This window comes from Leptodactylus fuscus, chromosome 2 (genome assembly GCF_031893055.1).
Source record: "Leptodactylus fuscus isolate aLepFus1 chromosome 2, aLepFus1.hap2, whole genome shotgun sequence".
Lineage (NCBI taxonomy): Eukaryota > Metazoa > Chordata > Amphibia > Anura > Leptodactylidae > Leptodactylus > Leptodactylus fuscus.
Window position 1 is genome coordinate 66,803,364 of NC_134266.1, and position 19,083 is coordinate 66,822,446.

General features: G+C 43.6%; 1 protein-coding gene across 1 annotated transcript; it reads right to left on the minus strand.

Moving 5' to 3' along the window:
- Positions 1-3,244: 3,244 nt before the first annotated feature.
- FKBP6 (FKBP prolyl isomerase family member 6 (inactive)) lies at positions 3,245-17,359 on the minus strand. The gene is made up of 8 exons (XM_075263941.1): positions 17,276-17,359; positions 13,991-14,108; positions 13,185-13,274; positions 10,069-10,271; positions 9,865-9,984; positions 8,822-9,016; positions 7,757-7,866; positions 3,245-3,339 (listed from the first exon to the last, which is right to left on the minus strand). Exons 1-8 carry the CDS (start codon positions 17,351-17,353, stop codon positions 3,258-3,260), a joined length of 996 nt encoding a protein of 331 aa, XP_075120042.1. The 5' UTR covers positions 17,354-17,359; the 3' UTR covers positions 3,245-3,257.
- Between the last annotated feature and the right edge of the window lie 1,724 nt (positions 17,360-19,083).

The following is a 19,083-nucleotide window of genomic DNA, read 5'->3' on the forward strand; positions in this document are numbered from 1 at the left end:
TATCCTTTATAGTACCCTGTTCTGGCCTTCACACATTGGCTCTTGCATACATGTGTGTAACACTTTCCTTCTAACCTGCATTTCCGCATAGTCCGTTCCTCATCTACACATGAAATGACCGTGTCTCCCATCGGCTATTTCATGTTTTCTATCCACTGCGCATGACTGTATTTTACTGCGGATCTCCTCTGCAATGTCTGTACAGGAGCTAGTGCGCCTGTGCGGGACAGACCAATCACTGTGGTCCATCGCCTTTTTATACACACACAGGACGCTGTAGTTTCGCACCCTCTCTATTGCCATAGGCATTCCATTTTACAGTCGGTAGCAAGTGTTTTTCTTGATAAGGGTACCAAAATTTTTGCACCGGTCAAATTTTGGTTTAATGCATATTGCACATTTTCTGTTAGTACAATAAACCTCATTTCAATCCTGAAATATTACTGTGTCCATCAGTTATTAGATATTTCAAACTGAAATGGCTGTTGCAAACACCAAAATATTTAGAACTAAAAATGATTAAGATTAATAGGGGTGCCCAAACTTTTTCATAGGACTGTATGTTCTGTATCTGACTTTACTATCGCTTCCCTACCCATTTCTGACCACAACCTTTTCTTTACTATCAAAGGCTTTTGTCCAAACACTACAATGGGACTCTAAAATTCACCCTGGATAAAGTAGCATCTTTAACCATCTGAAACTCCTGACACAGACACTGGCAACCTTGGCACACTCCTCAAATACATTTACTTCAGCGGGATTTAAAGATGTGCTGAACGTCTGTGGAGAAAATCAAACATCTGAAAATATTCTTCACTTCAAGTACACGCTTAAAGCCTATAACTCAGCCCTTTACCTCAAATAAACCTAATTCATAGCTCTCATCTCTTCTCTCTCCAATAACTCTAAACGACTCTGACCACTTTCACTCCCTCCTAAGGGAGCATTCGCACGGCGTAACGTCCCGCGAGATTTGGCACGTTTACGCCGCGTGACCCTTTGCGTGCCGTACATGCTCCCATTGAGTTCAATGGGAGCAGGGAGCGTATGCGCCGCGCTAGTTTGCGGCCGTGCATTTATTCACGGCCGCAAACTAGCGCGGCACATACGCTCCCTGCTCCCATTGAAATGAATGGGAGCGTGTACGGCACGCAAAGGGTCACGCGGCGTACACGTGCCAAATCTCGCGGGACGTTACGCCGTGTGAATGCTCCCTTACACTGAAGATGCAGATACCTGTCATGGACCCCAGTGCTCAAGATATGGCCATGTACTTCAAAGACAAAATTGACAACCTCTGTCAGAAGTTAAATCATTCTCCCTTAAAAGTTCCCTTACTCCTCATTGTGAACTCGCAATCTTTGACCCAGTAACAGAAGTCTCTCAGCATCTTTCTTCTTCTCGTCCTAATTCTTGTAAAAGTGACCCTATTCCGTCACACCTCCTCCGATCTCTGTCTCTTAGTGTTACAATTTACCTTACTTAAATGCTCAGTATGCCTAATCCGCCATCTCCCTGCTCTCGTCTGCACCCCTAACAATCGGGTTTTCGTGCCCTACACTCTATGCAATCTCCCGATGGCTAATTCTAAAGAGAACTATTCATTACTCTTTCTTCTGGATCTCTCAACATCGTATAACACTATAGACCACAAATTCCTCCACACTGCTCCACTCTATTGGCCTCAGGAACAGCGCTCGCTTGGGGTTCTTCCTAGCTTTCTGTTCGCTCATTTAGTGTATCATTCGATGATGCTATTTCATCTCCTCTTCCCCTTGATGTTGGGGTTCCCCCAGGGCTTGTTCCTAGGTCCCCTCCTCTTTTCTCTACACAGCCCCCTACTGAACAAACATCAGCAGACTTGGTTTTCAATATCTTAGGTTGATGACACCCAACTATATTCCTCTTCCGGTAACTACACCCCTGCAGTAATGCAGGAACACCAGTGACTGTCTCTCTGCCATTTCTAACATCAAGTCTTCTCTTTGTTTGAAAATGAATCTTTTAAAAACTGAACTTCTTGTGTTCCATCCATGTAATAACCGACCTAACCTCCTGCTATAGCATTCGGCCAATCAACACTGGTTCTGCAGGAGGCTCGTCTTTGACGAGGCGGAGTCTAAGATCGGACCACAATGATGACTGCATATTTAACATTAGAGCAGTCTTCATTCTGGTCCAATGTTAGACTCCGCCTCGTCAAAGACGAGCCTCCAGCAGAACCAGCGTTGATGGATTTGAATCCTACCAAGGACAACATCTGCAAGGAGTTTATATGTTCTACCTGCCTGTGTTTGCATGGATTTCTTCCCATACTCTAACGACAGTGATAGGTAAAAATGGGGCTAATAATATACAAAAAAAAAAAGTCATGAAATGGTTTGGGGCTATAGGGAGCTAATGTGAATGAGGTCTTACATAACCAGCTCCAATTTTCTGTTTTACTTTGAATGGCTTCTCAAAAAAAAAAAAAAAAAAAAAAGAAAGGGACCAGAATTACAAATGTCCAGACCAGATAGGGTTCCAACAAGAAAATTCTGCTTTATTATTTTCATAAAGCACGTAAAACAATAATATTTTTTTTTTAAAGAAATGAATTCCACATTTCAAACCTAAACAATCTGTAATACTCTCATAAAAGTGCAAAAAGTACTCACAAAACCTTGGTCTTTTAGCCCACTGTAATGGTGCAATTACTTTAGCACTAGCGGCTGCCATTAACGCTCGTGTTTTTCGGCTATTCACCAGGATATAACTGGGCTTGGCATTGTTTCAATTAGGGCGGGTTCACTCCTGCGCCGTAACTGCGTCATGCAGGTTTCCGTTTCCTGCACAAGAAACTGGACAGGAGACGGAAACCGGCAGGCACTTTTCAAACCATTCATTTGAGTCGGTTTGAAAAGTGTCCAGCCATTAGCGCCCGTGAGAGTTTTGTGCTCTCCACAGTGAAACTGTTTTTTTTTTTTTTTTTTTTAACTGGGCACCAAGTCGGACATGCAAGACTTTGTGTCCGAAGAAAAAAATAAATAAATAAAAACTTGTTGCCGCGGGGAGCACAAAATGCTCACAGGCGCTCACCGGCAGGCAGTGAATGCAAGTTTCCATCCTCTGCTGGCAGAAAACGGAAGTTCGGGCGCAGGTGTGAACCCGCCTTTAGTGGTAAGTTACAAGCGCTAGTAGCAGCCGCCATCATTTGACCCTGAAGGTGAGGAGCAGAGAATCAAGTGGTTATTATCAACACTGAACAATCTCCATTATTGCTGCACGGGTGTGGATGGAGGAGCAAACATACGCGCACACATCTCCCTCTGTCGATCCATGTAATCTTTGTAACAACTGCAAGACAGGAACAACAGACATTATTAACAGGTTTTATTACTAATGCACCCTCATATCCAGAGCAATACACAACACCGTTTCTAGATGTAATCCTATAGGCATTAGAGCACATTAATATATTCGCTCAATCTCCGCTCTCCACCTTCTTCTCTGGGTAACAGATTCTATAGTCTCATAATTGTGCTTTCAGTACGGGGACATCAGAGCGGTAGCGAAGCAGATCCCGGCTCAGGGTTCAGTTTGGGAACGGACATCCAATCTTGATCTCTCAGACCAAACCCACCGGTGTGAAACTGGCCTAAGGCTCTGGCTACACAGACTTTTTAATTGCACCATTTACTTATTTTTAATGGGGATGGCTAGGAATTTTGCATATATGGTCTTAGAGTAGGCCATAAATATCTAATTGGTGAGGGGTCTAGAAGTGTCCCCCCCCCCCACATGGATCAGCTATTCAGGGCCACTTCTGATGCACTAACCATATACTGCCCGGATCTGGAGGCAGATGTCCCTGTCCCAATAATCTGCTTCTGACTCATGGTCTAGTATTGGCAACGAAAGTGGTCCTGAACAGTCGACCAGTGCAGGGTCCAACTGTCAGCCACCTGATATTTATGCCCCATCCCAAAGCTAGGCCATAAATATAATTTCCTTACAACCCCTCTAACAATTGAGTGACAGCCGGATAAGACATAATAGTAACTTTAGCAGGCACTGCCATGTGGCTGCTGAAAAGGCAAATAAAATCATGGACTGCATCAAAAGATGGATAGATGATCATGATAAGGACATAGTGGGGAATATATTGAGCATTTTATGCTAGTTTTGCCTCTGCACAGACCACTACCCTGGCCACTAACGCAATGTTGTGCACAATTTTGGGCACCTGTATAGAAGAAAGACACGGCCTATCCAGAGTAGAAACACAAGTTGCATTGCAGAACTCAACCAATGCACAATGTACAGAGCTGTCTGCTTATCACTTCATCCACTGCCCAGAGCAAAAATACAAAAGATAAATGCTACATCAGACTCAATTGTAGATCCGATCTGGTTGCATCGAACAAAACCCTGACTGCAAAGGGTCAACAATGTTCAAACATTCACAAAAAAAGTATGTCCAGCAACCATTGAATAAAATATAACTTTTACTTTATCAAAAAATAAAAAGGAAACATCTTACATGCTCCAGGAACAAGACAGAAGAAAAAATATCAGCTTACGCGTTTCGGGACACGTTGTTGCGTCCCTTAGTCATAGCACTGTGCTATGACTAAGGGACGCAACAACATGTCCCGAAACGCGTAAGCTGATATTTTTTCTTCTGTCTTGTTCCTGGAGCATGTAAGATGTTTCCTTTTTATTTTTTGATAAAGTTATATTTTATTCAATGGTTGCTGGACACTTTTTTTTGTGAATGACTGTCCAGAGCAGAGCGGATTGGTGCAGAGGACGGATGCCAAACCCTCAATGACTCAAAAGTAAGAATAGGCCATTTATTTAAGTATTAGATAACCCCTTTTAGAGAATGGATAGATTGGAGTACCAATGTACATGTTATCAAACCTGGGGTTACTCGGTTTGGAAAAAGAAGGCTTATGGTAGGGCTGGGCAATTATCACCCAAATCAAAATCTATCATTTTTCTTCTATTACCGTATTTTGCGGACTATAAGGCGCACCGGACTATAAGGCGCATTACCCATGAGCGCCTTATAGTCCTGCCTAGGTCCATATATAAGGCGCACCGGACTACAAGGCGCAGCGCTGTCCGGTGCGCCTTATATGATTGAAAGCGGCGGCCGGCAGACTTTGCCGGCGGCCGCTTAACCCCCCGCGTGCCAGCCGCTTCTATTCATTTCAATGGCACGCTTCCATTGAAATGAATGGAAGCGCTCGGCACACGAGGAGTTAAAGGGATTCTACCTTTAAAAGAACTTCCTTCTTGATCACGTCGGAATAATCTCCTTACCTTTTTACCATAGCCAGCGCCGCCTTCTTCCGCAGCTCCGTCTCTGTCTTCTTTGGGCCTCATGGATGACGCATGCGCAGTCGGCTCTAACAGGCTCTCGCAGCCAGAGCCGACTGCGCATGCGTCATCCATGAGGCCCAAAGAAGACGACACGGAAGGCGCGAACACAGCTCAGGGAGAAGGCGGCGCTGGCTATGGGAAAGGTAAGAGACGAATAGTCTTTTAAGGCTATTCCGACGTGGTTAGGGGGAAGAGGTTATTTTAATGGTAGAATCTAGAGTTGAGCGAGTACTGTTCGGATCGGCTGATCCGAACAGTACTCGCTCATCTCTAGTAGAATCTCTTTAAGCAGCGGCCGCCGGCAAAGTCTGCATGCCGCTTCCATACATTACAATGAGAGCGCGCTATTCAAATAGTTAGAGATGAACGAATACTATTTGAATAGCGCGCTCCCATTGCAATGTATGGAAGCGGCATGGAGACTTTGCCGGCGGCCGCCGCTTAACTCCTCGCGTGCCGCCGCTTAACTCCTCGCGTGCCGCCGCTTAAAGCCTTATATAAGGCGCACCGGACTATAAGGCGCACTTTCGATTTCTGAGGAAATCGAAGTATTTTATGTGCGCCTTATAGTCCGGAAAATACGGTACAATTCATGGTATTTATTTAGGCCACACCATTTAAAATATGCCCCTTTTAGAGTATGTGTTGGGGAAACCTCGCAATATTTGTTTTGTGAGGTTCAACTAGTTGTTTCATTTGGACTTTACACTTGACAGGTCTCTTATAATCTGAGGTCTGGTTGTGGGGTCAACCCTGGCATAAAAGCAAATTATAGAGTATAAGTAAATGAGTAACCAATACAGAGATTTTTTTCCTAATCTTTTTACACCTTTGTTCTGTAACCAAAACAAAGGGGCATCCTCTACATCTAAATGGAAAACAATTACCACTGTCATAGATGTGGATTCTTCACAGTAAGAGCAGCAAGACAATGGAATTCATTGCAACAAAATATTGTCACTGACAATTCTTTAAATAAGCTCAGAGATGTGGATGCATTTATTAAAAAAAAAAAATATATGATAAAACGTATTCTAGATACTAGATTTCTGGGCATAGAAAGAACATTGCTGTAGCGCAAGAGAAGGAGATGAGCCCCTTCTTATATAAACAACCAGTCTGTTGCGGCTAAGGGCAGGTTCACACCTGGGACTGTCTCCACTTTAGCCAATGTGGTGGGTTTCCGTCTGTCCGCGGCAAAACTGTTTTGTTTTGTTTTTTTTAATTGGACACAAAGTCTTGCAAATCAGACTATGTGTCAAGCAAAAAAAAAAAAATAAAATAAGGGTTTTGCCGCGGACAGGCAGAAGACCCTCACGGGCAGTCACTCAAGTGAATGGGTTCGAGAACTGATTGCCATGTTATCGTTCCCTGTCCAGTTTCTCAGGGCAGAAGACAGAAACTCACCAGATTGGCTAAAGCGGAGACAGGCGCAGGTGTATACCCGCCCTCAGGGGTCAGTGGTAACACCCTATTCAAGCAAGTCCTTCAATGCCTGGTGAATTGTAATCCACAACATTTGCTATTCTCTAGCCCATTAGAAAGGAACATGTACATGATGTACATTGTAGTAATGGTAACCTGGTGTCTGTATTTGTGAGCGATTCACTCTGTAGCTGTGTCATGTGACAGTTTCTTACACGTGAACAGGAAGATAGTTTCATCGTTCATTCCTGAGTGGAGAAACAGATTTTCTGTCTACATATAAGAAGCTGCATCAGTTGCACAGTCTGATGTTTGGTCAAATGACATGGTCGTGGGCCAAAAAAAGACTGGATAGCTCACCAATATAGACACCACCAAGAAGATAATCTGTACTGTAATTTACATCAGGTACCTTTCTAATGGGCCAAAGAATTAAAAAAAAAATTAAAAAAAAAAAAATTGTGATGCATGCATACTCTCCTGACAGATCCAACATCAGAAGTAAAGAAACACAACTGCGCATGCAATGGGATGGTGGCAGAGACAACGGTTCAGTCCCCGTTCATCAGACTAGGATCACTGCACAATGCTTGCTGGGTATCAGCCAGTTGCCTCTGCAGGAGTATATGCCAGTGCAACCCCTTTAACAACACTTTACATGCAATATAGAAGACATGAGGCAGCTCTTGTATTTACTTGTTTATATGGTGAAGGGTGCCAATGCTCGAAGGACTGTGCAGCTACACAAGCGATACATATTGTATGTCAGCCACTGATTTTAAGGCCTGTGCTGCAATTTACATACATACATAATATTCTTGCTTGAAGTATCCAGGTCACCCATGTGATCCCATCAGCTGCTATTCTTAGCCTTGCTCTACTGCACTTCAAAGCCATGTTAAGCCTTAAGATTCAATCTTTGCATACAAATTCTGTATCTTATAAAATAAAGAAGTACCTTGACAACCTTTTCAGTTCACTGTTAATTTCCAGATTGAATGGTTGCAACTTCTGAGCCCTCAGAAGAAAACTGCGTGCCTTCTCATATTCTCTCAGTTCAAGACAAGCCTGAGCATGTGAAAAAAAAAATCTGATCAATCGTCTGATGATGTATGTATAGAAGAAACTAAGGCAGCGTTCAAGTGGTACATTTTTAATGGGGGGGGGGGGGGGGGGGGGGGGAAGAAAACAGCCATAGAGGCAAGTTGTGTGAAGTGCACTCCGTTCTGCGGCCACAGGTTCTGTCACTTATAAGCAAGTGAAACACTGAATAAATGCTGGCCATCAACTCCGTGTCATCATTCATTCCCTCTCTTCCCCCCAAGAGCTGCAGGCGCAATGTGATGATGTCACTTACATCTTGCCTGCAGCTCCCTCAATACTCTAGACCCGAGACAGCAGGGAGGTGAGGAAAGGAGAGCATTAGTGTTCTTTTTTTTTTTTTTTTTTTGTTTGGTGGGAGAGGGACATTTAACTGTTGAGCAGCTAAAGGGGGACAATAAAGAGGATCTTCCATGTCCTCAGGCACATGCAGTTCTACATACCGCTGAATTCAGCGCACTGTTGGCTTTCTAGCGGTATATAAAACTGCATGTGCCTAAGGACATGAAAGATCCTCTTTCAACAAGGGGCAACTGCAGACTAAGTGTAAACTGGGGGTAGCTAGAGGGGTAACATTATAAAGGAGGCAACTGCAGGGGGCCATAAAACTAGCGGGAACTTGAGGGGGACATTAGGCTGCAGTGGCAGATGGTTGGGAACATTATGCTGTTGGGATAGCTGAAGGGGGATATATTATATTGTGGGTGCACTTGGAGGGGGACATTAAAAACTGTGGGGATAGCTGGATGGGGCATTATAATTTATGCAAGTCAGGGGCACTTATGAAACTTATGCATTGGACCCACTAATATGTTAAAACAGCCCTAATACTCAGTAATATAGTTCCAGTGAATAAACTCTGTGAAAAATCTTTGCATTATCATACCGTTATAATGAAGCCAATGTACGTACAAATACCTACCTGCCCACAACGAAACAAAGCCTTTACATTTTTATTGTCTATCGCTAAAGCCTTCTCTCCCCAGGTCAGAGTTTTAGTAGGACGCTCCAGCCTTAGATATGTAAGTGCCAAATTCAAGTTCACAAGCAGGCGAGCGGCATCAAGCTGTGCCTTTTCTTCCTCTGAAGTGGCTTGACAAGACAGACAGGAGAAGGCCTGTGCGTACAGGAAAGTGGTTATTTAACTGCACATATTAAGGTCTCTCCAAGAACAATGTATTAGGAAAGACTTAGACCTCCAACATTAATTCACAATACCATATTCATATGAATATAGACTTGAGAAAAACTAATGAAACTGATTATTTTTCAGAGCCATTTTACATACATGCGTCACGTATTTAACATCCATCCATTTAAAAGCCTTTTTACCATTTGTCATACGTTTCGTCATAAAGACGTTTTTCACCGTCATATGGAGTCCATATTTTAGGGATCAAGTTACAGCTAAAAATCCAGTTTCAGCCATGGAAACTAGCAGCATTACAGGGATCTATAATGTTGTAGGTTCAGGTTATCATCCAAACAGATTTAACTGTACTGCACATTCATTGAATTGTGGTTAAACCCAATTTGTATACATTGTACTGTACTCGGATGCACTTTATTCCGTGTAAGTGACATGCAGATAATTGGAAAGATGGCCTGTAAAAGACATGGCAAAGACAACCATTAGGTTCCCACTTAAAGCAAGTGCATCTTGTTAGACACTGAACAAAAAGATTGGGAAGTTGATATCCGACCATCAGATCCATATCTCCCTGTCATTTGTTATTCTGGAGGTCTCCATACATTTGATGGTTGGCTGATACTGGCAAAGCCATCTCAGTTGATGATCATCTATCTAATACATCAAAAAATCCATGTTTTTAGTTCACACGCCTGTATAGGATCCCCCCACATCAGTCATCTTTGGACTGAAAATGACAGGGAACTAAAGGAAATGAAATATGCCCTTGAAATCATTCTATGAAAAGTTGCCATTACCTGTGAAGTGAAACATACCCGCTTATATCTGTCTTTAGCATCACAAAACCTGTTCCTTTTGAAGAGGTAGTTTCCAAACTGTCTTTCGGTAGCAGCAATACTCAGGACCTTTTCAAGAGGATAAGCTGACTGGCAGTGCTAAAACAAAGAGAGTCTTCACTACTTCCATTGCTTTTAATGAAAATCCAAACACAGTATACAGAGATTACCTGTAACACTTACTAGAGGCAATTCACAAAAGGCATCAGACTCTGCTGTATCCAGGAAGTCCAGCATCTCTATTTCAAAAAGAACAGTAGAAGCTGGAGGAATAAGTGGAGGGAATCCCAAATGGCCGTATGCATAGGCTGGCGAATAAAGGAACCAAGACAGTTCACCACGCTGCATTGTCAGGATACTGATCTCCATACCGTAGAGAGTGATATCTGCGGAATAAGAACAAATAATAATAGAAACACTGCAATATGAACGCGTCCACATAATTTTTTTTTACTGTGGACAACATATAAAACTGCATTAGGTCCAGTCTTGCCACAACACAGAACCAAAGCAGCAAATATATCAGCTATTCCAAGATCTTTGAAGGACAGATAATACGTTACTTTTACAATACTATTCCCATACATAACTGATATAGTCTGTTCTCCATAGGTTGTGATATTAAAAGTCCAAAATGTATTAAGAGTATCCTGGGGTCTCTCTCTCCTGTGTTCACATTCTTATTAGGGGTAACGTTTCTCTTTAGGGAGAGACAGAGGTACAGGGAGTTATTAGACCAACCCTGCTCAACATTCTCGGTAAGGATTATGGTGAAAAAAAAGGAATTTGCTCTTCGTGCCACTTTATCGATGGCTGAGACTAGAATGGAGTGGTTTAAGGTGTGTCCAGTAGGTGGCGCTGCCTCGGCTCTGGAAGCATTAGCTGTGCAGTCTGACAGGCTCCCCAAATAGATTAATACTTGGTTTTTAAAGTAACCTAAAAGGGAATAACCCAAAATTTTTGCCCAGGTATTAATCTACAGGGATCTATCTTCCAAAAGGTGGTGCTAAGAGCAAATTCTTTTTTTCACCAATGAGGTTGCATATTCCTTAATATGGGGCTGTTGTATTAGCATTAGTAGCCATTTCTAATGCTAATTGTTTACTGCTAAACCCCTTAAACCAGTTGCCCCATGATTAAATATTTACTTTGCTAGATCTTACAAAACATAAGTTTTGAACCAGTTTAAAGGGAAGCCGTTAGTAAAAACATGTTTTACTATGAAACACAGTAGAAAAAAACTGTTTCCAGATACGGCCACATATCTCAGGTAGAATATCCGCAGCAGATATCCTGTAGTAGTTCTGCCCACAGGGCCGGCGTCAGCGCACGGCATAGTCGGGCAAGTGCCGGGGCCCACAGAGCCTCTGGGAGCCCCCCGGCACTTGCCTGTCAAGATTTCAGCTCATCGGCGTCCATCCACCGATGAGCTGGAATACATACGCGATTAAAGCAGGAGCTGTGAGTTCAGCTCCTACTTTAAAGCTCCGGCCCGGCTTGCGTGTGTAGGCGCGATGACGTCATCACGCATACACACGCAAGCCAGGCCGCAGCTAAGCAGGAGCTGAACTCACAGCTCCTGCTTTAATCGCGTATGTGACTGGAGAGAGGAGCGTCGGGGGATCGATGGAAGGTGAGTGATGGAAGGTGAGTATAAGTGTTTGTTTTGTATTAAATATAAAGGTGGAACATAATGAAGGGGGCCCATGAAACTGGGGGGCAAATGAAGGGTAGGGGGGAACGGCATGACACTGGGGCAGATGGGGGGGTGGAACAGCATGACACTGGGGCAGAGACGGGGGACATGAAACTGTGGGCAGATGAAGGGGGAGAACGTGATGAAACTGGGGACAGAGATGGAGGGGGGACATGAAACTGGGGGCAGAAGAAGGGTGTATATGAAACTGGGGGAGAGATGGAGGGGGCATATAATTTACGGGTGACTGTAGGAGGATTGTACTGTGTGGGAGCACATGATAAATGAATGAGAATGGGTGGAATCAACAAAAGTGGGTGGAGCCAAATTTGCCGCGGCGCGCAAAGCGCGCCGCACATTTTGCTCCTCTTTCTTCTCTTTAAAAATTGGGAGGTATGGCGTTGGTGACGCCACACTCCTGCATGACGTCACTTGCTTCATCTACGACGCACAGTGTCTCGACTCCCCCGCCTCCTTTACAAGGGGGCCCACTGAGGCTCTGTCGCCCAAGGGCCCATAAAAACCTGGAGCCGGCCCTGTCTGCCTATGACAAATATGGGCTGCTTTCGTCCTGCAGCTAGAACGGTGTTCAAATTTTATATTAGAAATGTAAAAAAAACATTGTGGAATTTGCAGCAATAATTCACAGGCTGTAGTTTCCAAACCCCCAGTATGATGCAGGTTTTTTCCACAGTGTATGGATAGAACCTCCATCCACTTCATTGCTACTGTACTTTGCAGGACTTGCAATATGTGGTCTGAGAGACTCCCCTCTGCCCGGCTTGACTGACAGGTCTCTCACTGTTAGTGTATAGGGGAGAGACCAGTCAATCAAGTAAAAACAAATAAACACCGAAAGGAGCCACCCAAAGGACATTTTGCTCTTTGCCCTTCTTTTAAAGGGAGTCTATCATTGGCTATAGGGATTTGTAACTAAGCATATATTTGCATAGACTTTAGAAAGGCTATTCCAGACATACCTTTTACTCATTAATCCTCTATGCCGTTTTTGAATTAGCCCACTTTTATTGCTATGCTAATTAGCCACCATGGTGCACCCAAAGTGAATGCGATGTTCCCTGAGCATTACTTGTGTGATATGTTTAAAGAAGGGGGAAGGGAGAGCCAGGGAAGGCTGACGAGTCATCATCATCATCCTTCCCTGGTTCTCAGCTCAGTTTCCCACGTATACGATCCTAACTCCCATCGAAATGAATGGGAGCTTTTACGGCGCGCAAACTCTGACACGCCGTATACGTGCCAGATCACGCTGCACGTTACGTCGTGTGAATGCACCCTTAGATGTATTGATAAAAACGAAGTATGATAGACATATTCTGAATGAGAATAACAGGCAATTCACTTATTAAATACTATTCTATTGACAAAAGATTCTCTCATACCCATATACAAGTAAAAATCACATTATACACGGCAGGATATAGTTGGATACAAGCCAAATTCCGTCACTACACATTTCCACTGCAGCAGATTTTCCAAGTCATACAACACAAGTGACATCACTAAGCTCTACAAATAAGTCATGTAGTACAGGCGACAAGTCATATAGAAACGGGACTTGTAAAATACACCCTGGTCTCACCTTCACCAACCTTCATTAATCGGGGAAAACGTCGAAAACAATTACTTTCAAATGGTCTGTCAGAATGTTCCAAATATCCAGAGAATTTCACTGCAGAAATAAGAACATAAATGAAGTAAAACAGCAGTACCACCAAAAAGGTGTACCTTAAAGCGTAGCTCTAAAGCGCTGCAGGAAAAAAAAGTCGCGGGAACGCATCGCGATTCTTCCTGCAGCGCTTTGAACAGAAAGTTCACAGAGTTTTCCTCCGCTTACTTTCTATCACAATTTTATCTACAGGGAAGCCGCCAGCGTTTCCATAGATATAATTGACATGCAGCGATTTCCAAAACTGTGCCGGTTTCGGAAAACGCAGTATGTCCGTTCTGTGGTTTGAAACACAAAGTGAGCATGGGATTCACATGAATCCTATCCACTTTGCAGATACTGTAAAACACTGCGATTTTTCCTGCGACAGAAACACCGCAAGCAAATCACGATGTTTCCGTACCTTTTCACACATTAAAGAATAAAGAACTATAGAAAAGCTGCCTTTACATAAATGTGGGGTTTTTGTTTTGTTTTTTATTAAATAAGGAAGCAGCAAGTTAATTTAGTTTTTGTTCTTGGAAAAGATTGAGGGGAAAAAAAACAAAAAAAAAAAAACAATTTGTTTTCACTGCGTTTTTTGTTAGCTGCCTTCGCTATGTGTGTCCTTAGCCTTGAAGTCAATTCTATCAGGTTCCAAAGGTGGAAATTTTTTATTGTCTTTAGTTGGAAGTCTTTCTGTATTCTGGTTAACACCTGAGCAGGTTTTGTGTACTTACTAATGACTGTGGCATCCGGAGGAACTCTTTCTCCACTTCCAGCTCGGATAATCTCTTTTAAAACTCCTCTGTCTCCTGATATATCCTGCATGTTCTTTGCCAGTTTCTCAAATACAGACTAGAAGAACAACATTGGAAGCAATGGTAAGGTTAAGTACAACTTTCCTGTCTGGTCAATCCAATAGAAGAGTATTTGGAATTCCTCAGTCAGTTTCTAAAGCTGACATATCAGGAGAGCGACTTGTGTAACGCTGCAGATGTTGATTTATTTATCAACTGCCAGGAGGAAAAACTGAGGAACAATACGAATTCTAGCAAAAGATGTTTCAGCATTGTTATTTTGTAATTTTACTAAAATAGACATGGCCGGAGAACCCAAAAAGTCCTTTTTAAACAAAAGCCTCAGGGCTGTGGATTTGATAAACCAAACCATTGACAGTAACGCTAGGTTCACATCTGCGCTGGGCTGTCTGACAAAGTCCCGTTTTCCTGATCATTGTGGTCTGGATGGGGATATCTTGTGTTTCTGGGAAAACCCCTTTAAAGAGGACCTTTCATCAGATCGGGCACATGCAGATTTATATACTGCTGGAAAGCTGATAGTGCGCTGAATTCAGCGCACTGTCGGCTTTCCCGATCTGTGCCCGGTGTAAAGCGCTATCGGTCCTGGGACCGTAGCGCTTTAGCGTCAGAAGGGCGTTTCTGACAGTTAGCCAGGAACGTCCTTCTGCCTCGCGGCGCCTATCACGCTGTACTGTGGAGCGGGGAGGAACGCCCCCTCCCTCTGCTCACACAGCTCGTCCATAGACGAGTATTATCAGGAGGGGAGGGGGCATTCCTCCCTGCTCACAGAGCACAGCGCAATAGGCGCCGAGAGGCAGAAGGACGTTCCTGGCTAAGTGTCAGAAACGCCCTTCTGACTGTAAAGCCCTACGGTACCGGGACCGATAGCGCTTTACACCGGGCACAGATCGGGAAAGCCGATAGTGCGCTGAATTCAGCGCACTGTCAGCTTTCCAGCAGTATATAAATCTGCATGTGCCCGATCTGATGAAAGGTCCTCTTAAGGCCAGGGCTCCACGAAAACACTACATTTTACATTACATGCAAAGTGGATGGGATTAGCCAGAATTAGCCACATTGCATAATAATAATAATAATAATAATAAATATTAAAAAAAAAACAAAAAAAAACACAACCTCTACAGCGGAAATGCTTTGACTTCAAAAATGTCATCTACGGAAATGCTGGTGGGGCAAAAAGTCCACCAAGGAAAACTAAAAACACAATGCGTTTCCGGTCATTTTCTCACCATGTGTGACCTAAAGGGAGTCTGTCAGTACGGTAATTATTAAATAAGCCCCAGTGCCCTGAGCACACTCCTGTAATTGATTTAGACAATGGCGGTTCAATTTTCATGTAAAAAAGGAAGCATGCTGGGATTGCAAGAAGAACCTAGGTCTGAAAGCACAGCTGTGGTGGCCACGCCCTCGATGCACTCAGCTCATTAGCATATAAATGAAGACATTTTTTTTTACATGAAAATTGAACGTCCAATTACAGGAGCTCGCCGCAATGATGTGCTTTGGCTCTGAAATCCCAGAAACCGGTTAAGGCTGGGTTCACACCTGCGCCTGATCTCTGCTCGGGAATTTCATTCCCCATTATGCTTTAAAAATGCAAGTCGGACTTTTCTCTCAAAACTTTTCATAGTATTTGGGGTCTACGGGTTTCCAAACACAAGAGTGAACCTGCATCAATTATGGATTTTCTGCAACATACCTGCCACATGCGAGTACACCCCAATATTGAAACCACTTGTTTAACCAGAATTTCAGTCTACAGCTGGGGCCCCACATAGCTCCATGGTTTGGCCGCTGCGTAAACGCCATAGAAAAAAAACACTATGTTTTACAGTCACTGCAAAGCAAATCCCATCAATAAATTGCAAAAAAAACTGCATGCAGCATATACTCTGCGATTTCCAAAACAAAGAATGTCAATTATACCTATGGAAACGTTGACGGTTTCACTACAGGTATGTGAGCAGACTTTCTGTGAAAAGTGCTGCAGGAAAAACCGTGACGCGTTGCTGGCGCAGTTTTTCCGGCTGCACTTATTTTTACTGCAAACCTGCTACGTGGGTCCTTAGAGCCCCCACGTTGTGGAAACATCTTTTGTTGCAGACTTGTTGCGTTTTTTTTGTTTTTCTTTAAAGCCAAAGCCAAGAAGCCAGGAGTAGACTGAGCAGAAGGCAGAATTGTAAGAACGTCCTATATATCTCCTATTCCCTGTGTAGCCATCCTTGGCTTTGGCGCAAAAAAAAAAAAAAATGCAGCAAAATCGGCAATAAAAGAAGCTGTGTTTCTGCAACGTGGGCTCTCAGTCTAAGGCCGTGGCCCCACAGGACGGAAACGCCGCGATTTGCCCGTGGTGTAAACGCCATGGAAAAAATGGTTGAGCTTTACAGTACAGGCAAAGTGGATGGGATTCTAGCGAAGCCTATGCACACTTTGCAGTAAAAACTGTCATGTGGATATGCCGCAATTTTCAAAACCAGCACGGTTTTGGAAATCGCAGCATGTCAATTATACCTACGGAAATGCCGGCGGTTTCCTCATAGGTATAATTGTAACAGAAAGTCTGCGGAGGAAAACTCTGCGAACTTTCTGTTTATTGCGGTGCGGTATGTCCCATTGGGCCTTAGTCTAAAACGGTTTCCAATAATTGATGGTGTATCCTTAGGAAAGGCGATAAATAATAGATTTGTTTCGTTACAACATCCAGGACCCCCGCAGATCTCAAGTACCGAGGCAGCACAGCTCTTACAGCGGGTGTAGGTTCTGCAGCGCTCCCCACTGAAGTTTATCAAGTGTAGAAGAGTGGACAACCCCTTTAAGTGCATTAAAGCACTGGGTCATAGATTTTTTTATTTTGGGGGAGGGGGGAATCCCCCAAAACACAGCTCCTCCTCTAAAGCAGTTTGTTGGCTACTGTGCTTTACTCCACATACATACGGTAGTACAAAGTGATGCCATTTCCACAACAACCAGTCTCCAGTAAGACATCCAATATGACTGGTTGCCATTAGTATCTACACCACTCTGACCGGCACAGGCGTAAACCTGGACCGACGCCATGTGAATACAGAGACCCGTGTGTTGCAATGGAGAACCTGCCGACTGCGCTGTAGTAGGTACCGCGGCTCATACACAGTCATGTAAAGCAATGAAAAACTAACAGGACTCTAGACAGTAAGCGGACACCCATGAGTGTGCCCTTACCAATCCATTGCTGACTCGGCCCCACGGGGCACCAGGATGACTCGGGACTTCTCTGCGGTCACTTCCATCTTTCTCCATGACAGCTCTTCCCGCCACCACGTGACTCCGTCAACCCCCTGCGGCGGAGATCTGGTGAGAGTGTGGATAGTGGCAGCCAATCAGCGCTCAGCCAGGGAGGTAAGAGCAGCAGCTCATCCAATCAGGGCTCCCCTCTAACTTCTAGAATGGTCTCTGACAGGTTGAGGAGAAGCGCTGGTAATCCAGTTCAAATAAATGGATTTAATTCAGCAAAAAAAAAAAAAAAAACCCTATAAAAAATAGTGTATATATGTGTATGCTATATAGTTTATATATGTACACATACACTCTATTACACACTCATCTAGCACGTTGGACCTGCAGACCATTGATAGTGATATCCACAGGTAGCTCAGTATTGTTGAGAACCTTCCACCAGACGCCATTACTTCACCTCTACCAGTGTGCACTGACAGGATGGGCACAGCAGAACTATGGAGTGATCTTACCAGATGATGGTTTTCTGCTTCTCAGTTATCCAATGTTTGCACTTTTTAAAATGTTTTTTATTGAATTCTTAACAAAGTCCTCAAAAGGGGCCTTATCTTCTTGTAAAGGCATTAACCCTTCAGATGTCTGGCATTTCATTAACAGCGGCCCATGGGTCTATTACAGGTTGGCTTAGGAGGAAATTGACTTTACACTATGTATACTGCAATTTGGCTGTATTGCAGTATATTGTACTGTGATCAGACCCCTTAATAAAATAAAAGTAAAAAAAAAAAAAAGATTTAAAAAGGAAAAAATGTCACCCTGCTTCATAATGATAAATAAATAACCATATTAGTCATCACTGTGTTTGAAAAAAACCAAACTATGAACAAAAATATTTATCCCATATGGTGAACGCCGTAAGGCCCCGTTCACACAGGGCGCAGAATGGCGGATTTTGTTCCTGATTCTGCCACGACTGTTGCGGCTTCTGACAGTCGCGGCTACCTGCTCCAGAGTAGGCCAAAATGAATGGACCTAGTGCGGAGGGTGCTGCCGCGAGGAGGACGCCAGGGCTGAAACAGGGCAGCTTGCTTCTTTTTTCACGGAAAAAAGTAAGCTAGCGATCTACATAGACTGCTATTGTGAGGGGGCAGATTATGACGTGGTTTCAGCGCCAAAATCCGTCCCCTCTTGCCAACGGGGCCTAAGGGAAAAAAATCTAAATACATCAATTGCCATTTTTTTCACCATTTTGCTTGCCTCTAAGAATTGAATAAAAAGTGATGATAATGTCAGATAGCATTGCCGCTAACAGTTTACTGTGTGTGGTAAGTGAGCAGCTTAACTTGTGGTATGTAACCATTACTGAGAGCCCCCCTATCTCAGTACAGGTGATCTGTGGGGGTCCGACAGCTAAGGATAGGTCAGTACTAGACACCGGCTCATTTCTTTAAAGATGTTGGCCCAGTGACACTGTCTGTACTGAAAGACTGAGATAAAGTGGTGGGGCTATGTCCAACGAGAGGGGCAGCAAGCAGTCTATGGGCTACAAAGTATTTCACTTTCCATGTTGACCACAAACTACTATGATAAGATAGGGGTTGGAAAGGGAAGGGAAACAAAGGGAGAGCAATAAAATGAAAAATACCAGCCGAAGTGCAAAGAAAATATGCAGCCAAATGGTACATATGATCATCATCCCAACCTCTAAAATCTATCAGATTGGTCCCCAACACAAGGTCAAATGGGAAAGAGCTATACATATCCATGGCACAGACTGAGTTCCAGACTAAGGA

What these genes read in the sequence shown, in the direction of transcription:
- FKBP6 (XM_075263941.1), bottom strand. Translation starts at nt 17,353, where the DNA reads ATGGAGAAAGATGGAAGTGACCGCAGAGAAGTCCCGAGTCATCCTGGT. An exon ending in ATTAATGAAGGTTGGTGAAG is followed by an intron (nt 10,272 to 13,184) that starts GTGAGACCAGGG and finishes CTTATTCCGCAG; the next exon opens with ATATCACTCTCTACGGTATG. An exon ending in CTAAAGACAGATATAAGCGG is followed by an intron (nt 9,017 to 9,864) that starts GTATGTTTCACT and finishes CTGTACGCACAG; the next exon opens with GCCTTCTCCTGTCTGTCTTG.